This window comes from Cryphonectria parasitica (assembly GCF_011745365.1).
Source record: "Cryphonectria parasitica EP155 unplaced genomic scaffold M406scaffold_2, whole genome shotgun sequence".
Lineage (NCBI taxonomy): Eukaryota > Fungi > Ascomycota > Sordariomycetes > Diaporthales > Cryphonectriaceae > Cryphonectria > Cryphonectria parasitica.
In genome coordinates this window covers 1180394-1187147 of record NW_024468910.1, presented here as the reverse complement: position 1 = coordinate 1187147, position 6754 = coordinate 1180394, and the positions used below count along the sequence as shown (strand labels likewise).

Genomic DNA, 6754 nt, shown 5'->3' with positions numbered 1-6754 from the left:
TATCGACTCCATCGATTCCTTTATCAACGGGATAGACGTTGACTGTATCTATCCGCTAATAACCCTAACCCTGGGTTATATAATCGATGCTTTATCAGGACGTTGAATCCTTGACACCTGATCCCTGTTACTCATGACCTGTTCTGTGACCTGCATGTTGGATGGATCATAACATCATCTCCCTCCTATCAGTCATTGTCCCCAACGATCTTTCGTAAGTACCCTAGCAAATCTTCCGTCCATGATCTTGCCTTCCTAATCGAGATGTCGAACAGAGTCAGTTCTCGTCGTGTTGCTAAGCCTTATTCTCGTTCTTCGCAGAAATCGTCCCTTCTTTCTGCCGTGGCCACCTTCAGTTCTCTTTCGCCCATGCCTTGCTCATACTGCGAAGATCACAATCTTTCAGCTGAGTGCAAGGTTGCCGAGTCCGAATCTTCCCGTTGTCAGACCTGTGTACGTCTGAGTTTATCGAATTGCGATGTTCGTAGCCTAACGTCTGCACAATTGAATCGTATGACCGCTTAATACTGTTGCCTGGAGGCAGAGGTGGAGGTGATTGAAGAGGAGGCTGCTGAGCTGAATGCTAAACTCCTTAGGCTGCGTAAGCAGAAAAGGATGTGGTACGAAAAGATGATGCGTGCCGTTCGTCGGGGTATTAACAATGTGAAGGAGTTGGAAAGGGTGGAGGCGGAGAAGCGGGCTCGCATCGCTGCCGGGGTTCGTTCTGTGGTTGCAGAGGAATCTGCTGTGGTTGCTGAAGATTCTTCTTTTGAGGGTTTTGACTGGAATTCCGTGGACGTGGGGAATGCAGTGGTAGATTGGTCGGGTTTCCTGGAGAGCGAGGTTTCTGAGGGCCCTGGATCTCGGTCCGGGGCGGAGCGATCGTCTTAGGTGCTGGTTTTCCTTTTCCAATATTCAGCTACCTTTTCCTGAGCATTTTTAACGTTTTTCTGCAGTTTCCAAGAATTTTCGCTTGCTGAGTAATCTTTCCATTTGATGAGATATTCTCTTGTATTGTCTATACCTCTATGCTTGAAGATCTTCTCTATCTCATACTCTGGTTCGTTATTTTCTACTTCTGCTGTATCATCCGTTGATGTTTTCTATGCTGCTGGTTTCAGTAGTGAGATGTGGAAAACCGGGTGTATTCTTATTCCATGAGGTAATGCTAATTCGTAGTTAATCGGGGAGATTTATTGTAAGATTTTGAATAGTCCCAACTTTTTGTAATCAAGTTTATTGCTGGGTTTAGTTGTTTTAATGTTTTTTCAAAGTAAGTAAGCTTTATTTCCTTTCTGTAGGATTAGTTCCTCAATTCTTTTGAAGTTTGCATATCGTATTATTTGTTCTTGAACAAATTGTAATTCTAATCGGAATTCCTTCTGAACTTTCCTGATCTTTTTAACTCTTTTGTCTGCAGCTTCTGCATCTGCTTCTAGCAGTGCTTTGTAGTAAGCTGTTAGATTGTATTCGTAGAGTGTAAAGAACAGTGATTTCTTCGTTATACTCGTATTTGTATTATTATAAGCGAACTGTGCGAGGAATAATAGATTAATCCAGTTATTCTATTCCTAGTTGATATAGTATCGAAAATACTGTTTAACAACTTAATTCATTCTTTCTATCTGTTCATCTATTTGTAGATGAAATACTGTAAACATTCTGTAATGTATTCCGAGCTATTTTATAAGCAAAGTTCAAAACTTCGAATTGAACTTTCTATCTCTATCGGAGATTACTTCCTCTAGTATGCTATAATTAGCAATGATCGTTCTGAGGAATGTATATGCAAGTTTCTCTGCTATACTGCTTTCCTTATAAGAAAGAAAATAAGCATATTTGCTCAGTTTGCAAACCATTACTAGAATGCTATTATATTGTATCTTAGTTAAGAATTCTCGTGAGAAAGGTAGCTTGATAATAAAGTTTAGACTGATAGACTGCTAAATAGTTGTAAGTACTAGTAAGAGATGCAGTAATTTATAAAGCTTGTATCTTTCTGCCTTATTCTTTTTGCAGCTGTTGCATTGCTATAGGATATTCTCAATTCTTTTCCTAAGGCTTAGTAAACTTTAGTGTTTTCTAATGCATTCGTAAGTTGCTCTGACTTTCTGATATCCGTATGCTGGTGTACTGTATACATTCTTAATATAGTTGTTTTATTCGTCTGGAGTTATTGATTCTAAGTCTTTTCCTGAAGATTCAATTCTGAAGGCAGCATTCAGTTCTCTATGTATATTAACGAGGTTTCCCGATTCGTCTTGGGCAAAGATGTTCTGTATATCCGAGGAATCTGTATTTCGATAGTCTGATCTTCTGCTAAGAGCATCTGCTCGTCCGTTTTCTGAGCCTTTGCAGTATACAATTCTGAAGTTGAATTGTAAAAGAAATTCTGCTTATTTGATTTATTGTTTGTTCAAAACTTTGATCATTATGAATATAGTTAGATTTTTGTAATCTAAGTGCACTATGATCAGGTGCTGTATGCTAATAAGATAGTATTGCTATTCCTTAAAAGCTTTTACTATTGCTATAAGCTTCTAATTAGGGATTCTGTAATTAACTTCTAGCTTATTCAGCTTCTTCGAAAAGTTGCTTATAATTCTTAAACATTCTTAGTCATCTTGCTAACCAAGTTGTCTCCTGAGTGCATATTCTGATGCATCAGTTTCAATTTCAAAAGGTTTGTGAGGATCTGCTTCATACAGAACTGGTTCTAAAGTAACATGCCTGATGATCTCGTTGAAAGCTTCTTGCGCCTTGGAGATCTATTCGAAAGGCTATTCTTTCTTAGTAAGATTTGTAAGAGAGTATGCGATTCAGCTATAGTTCTTAATGAACTGTTTGTAGAAGTTGATGTATTCGAGAAAAGATTTAATATTCCTAATATTCCTAGGAATTAGCTAGTTCCTAACAGCTTCCATCTTATCTTTCTGTAGCTTAATGCACCCTAGCTTGATTGTAAATTCGAAGTAATTGATCTTTTGTATGTGAAAGTAATTCTTTGCGGGTTCTACAAGAAGCTTTGCATCTTGAAGCGTTTGCAACACTGTTTTCATATATTTCTTGTATTCTTCAAGTATTCGAGAGTAGATAAGAATGTTATCGAGATAAGCAATAATGAACTGATTCAGATGCTTGCATAGAACATGATTAATCATTTCCTGGAATGAAGCTGAAGCATTCGTTAGACCAAAGAGTATAATCAAATATTCGTAGTATCCATAGCGTATTCTGAAAGCAGTTTTCTATTCTTCTTCTTTCTTTACTCTGATTAGATTATAAGCTCCTTTTAGATTTAGAACTATGAACTACTATGCTCCTTGTAATCTATCTTATAATTCCTTAATAAGTAGCAACGGATATCAGTTCTTAATTGTAATATCATTGAATTGCCTGTAATCAATATATAGCCTGAGCTTGCTGTTTTTCTTAGATATAAATAGAATAGAGTATTCTGCTGATAATTGTAATGATTATATGTATTCTTTCTTAAGATTCTTATCGAGATACTTCCTAAGTATTTCTAGCTATGCTTTATCTAGTTCGTAGATAGGAAAGAACTTGAGCTGTTTCTCTTCTTATAGCAGGATCTCGTGGTTGTATGAGCTGTATTCTAGCAACTCTGTATTCAATTCTTTCTAAAATAGTTTCTTAAACTTGTGATATTCTCGTAGTATGCTTGCAAGTGTTAGTTCTGATCCATATGCTGTTTCTGCTATCTGGAGAAATAGTAGGTATTGTTGAGCGTGCTTCTTTTCGCTCGTTGTTTTTGATAGCGTTTTTGGGAGCCTTGAGCGTTCGCTCCGAGCCGGATCGAGCGCTCGAGAGCCTGGTTTCGAGATTTTTCCCGTGTAGATTTACAATCCACATTCTGAAGCTTTTCCTTATTGCTCCAGAGCGAACTGACTTGCTGAGGGTCTTGCTTCCGTTGTTTTGCTAACCTGTTGGCGCTCTAGCACTGTTTGGATTTGCTTGTTACTAGGTTCTTCTCCTTGAACTGCTAGCTCTGCTGACTTGAAGGTATGTATGAAGTTATCTGAAGCTTCTTTTTCCGAGTATTCTTCAATAACTAGCTTCAATCCTGCATCATTAATTACAACTATTTCTCTGGATATAGCTTGTTCTTATAAGATCTAGCCAGTAATTCAATTAATTCGAGAATTGTGCTCTTTGAGCCATGGAAGCTCTATAATCAGCTCATACTATGCTGTATTCATAATATCAAAAGAAGCTCTGATTACATATTCTCAGATTAAGATAGATAGATAATTAGTTTCCTTATTAATTATTCCTTAGTTGTATGCAACAGATTATTCTTCTATAGTGCTGAAAGTATATAAGCATTTCTTCTATCTCTATTGTAATTATGTCTGATTGATAATATATAAGAATATAAAGTTTTTCTGAGCGCTACTATTCAATAGTATGCTATACTTATATTCTTGAATGTATATGTTGAACTTAATATGAGTATAATCTATTCTGAAAGCTTTATATAGGAACTGTTCTGATCTAATCATCTGCAATTCCTTTACAAGCAATCCTGTTCTTTTGAATTCATTGAGAACTATTTGTTCTTCTGAGCCTGCTTTGCTGCTTCTTGAGCAAGCTTCTTAGCTTGCCTTTGCTCGTATCATTATTATTCCTAGTCTTCCTTCTATTAATGCTAGTTGCAAACTTTGTTATTGATATGAATTATGCAGAGTATTATCTTATACTGCTATCACTCTATCTTTTTATCTGCGCATTGCATGGAGCAATCATCCAGTAGCCCGATATATGCATTGTAGTATTGCCTGTTGAGAACTTTCCTGAAGCGGAGTTTCTGTTCTTCAACAGCTTGAAGGATTTGTTCTAGTTTTCTAATGGGGAACTATTCGTATTGCACTTTTTCTGAGAAATGCGTTCTATAGCTATAATAGGTGCAGGAGATCCATGCTAATTCGTAGTGTAGGTTGTGAAGTAAGCTGATTTGAGAGTTCTTATTTTCTTATATCTCAATGTTCTGCAAGGGAATGCAGGTAAAGAGCTTCTCTAATTCTATCCTATAAATAAGATATTCAATTCATGTTATTTTCTTGTTTCATCTAATACCGAAGGGAAACCTTCTTATAAGCTTTTTGAGTTCATTGTTTATGAGAGATTCTGATGAATCGTTAAGCTATTTACTCTGGTTTGATTCTTTCGTTGCTTGAAAAGCATTTTCAGTATCGTTTATGTATTTGTACTAGTAACTAAGAGAGTACTATCCCTTATTCATATCTCTGATTATAGTATTTAGTATAAGCAATGAAGAATATTAAAGAATATTATTATTAAGCTCTTCTTTCAACGTCTGAATGCTCTATTCTGCAATATCAGAGCAGTCCGAGTTGCTACTTGTAAGAGTGCTGAGCATGCACTCTCGTTCTGCTGTTGCTATTTGTCTGCAGCATCTAGATTTCTAAGAGAACTATTCTGAACCTTCCTTACTCGAGAGATATATTAAGCAGTTGTTATTATAGCAGAATATTTAGCTGAGACTTCTATGATTAACAGAGTCCGATATTTGTTCCAAGGGAATGTTTTTGCTTAGTTGATTGGATTCCTATTGCTGAGCAATATTTACTTAGCATTCTTCCTGAACTGGTTGCTATTTGTTTTTTCAGAGTTGATAGCAGTTGTATGCTATGTATTCTTGTTTATTGTAGTTATAGTAAGTGATATTATTCCTCTTGCTATACTGCTTGTTAGCTATATCGAGTTCTATGGAACCAGTATGCATAGTGCTGCTCTAAGCTATACTGCTATATTAACCGCTATTCTTGTTTTGAAGTTTCTTACTCATATTAGCTGGAAATCTCCAAGTCTAGCTTCCTTTCTTCTTAAATTTCTCTATTCATTATTTATACAAATAGTTATTAATGCAGATAGCTTAATTAGAGAATATTGCAAAGTTCTTCAGCTAATTCTGCTTAAAAATTTCATCTTTAATATTATTCTTAAATTCCTTATAATAATGCTTTATAAGATTCTTATCTTTCTATAGAAGTTGCATTGAGAATTGCTTGAATCTAACTATATAAGCAGAAGCTAATTTAATCTGCTTGAGGTTCATAAGCTGCTGAGCTGTAATACATTCTTCGTTGGAATTACTAAAGGTTTTCTTGAGAGCTTTCTTAAAGCTTTCAAAAGAATTAAATATATTCTTGATATCCTGGATATATACATCGGGGTTGTTCTGATGCTCCAAGTGATTGTATAGAGAAGGCTTGTACTAGATAAGAGCATTCTTTTCGAAACAAGTTTCTGCAAGAATAACTTTCTCAGATTCCTTGATAAACTGAGTCTTGTAGTATAGAAAATACGCTCTGCAGTGGATAAGGAATCCATGCAGCGTCTTTTGGTTGCTATTATATATAGCGAGCTTGTTTATTTTGTATACTTTTCCAGCGCTACTGATGATTGCAGAGATAGACTGCGCCTGCTGAGCCTATTAGGCTAGCTGAGCTTGTTAGTTAGCAATGATAGCGCTCTGAGCCTGCTGTTATTCGCACAGATCCTGGATATGCTGGATAAGCTGATACACCTGATTAACCAGTTCTTCCTGAGTAGAGGCGCATGAGAATGAAGAGGTTCCTGAAGGAGCTATCGTGTTCCGTATTGCTCAAGAAGGTAATACTGAATCGTTCTTGAACAAGAGTTGTCAAAATGTAATGAGCACTGCAGCAATCCGAAGATTCCAAAGTATACAAAGGGGGTTTATGCTAAC

General features: G+C 36.2%; 1 protein-coding gene across 1 annotated transcript; it reads left to right on the top strand.

Annotated features, from left to right (window-relative positions):
- Positions 1–264: 264 nt before the first annotated feature.
- On the top strand, positions 265–891 carry M406DRAFT_250526 (uncharacterized protein; the record flags this gene model as incomplete). The annotated part of the gene is made up of 2 exons (XM_040916700.1): positions 265–511; positions 545–891. 2 exons carry the CDS (start codon positions 265–267, stop codon positions 889–891), a joined length of 594 nt encoding a protein of 197 aa, XP_040779315.1.
- Between the last annotated feature and the right edge of the window lie 5863 nt (positions 892–6754).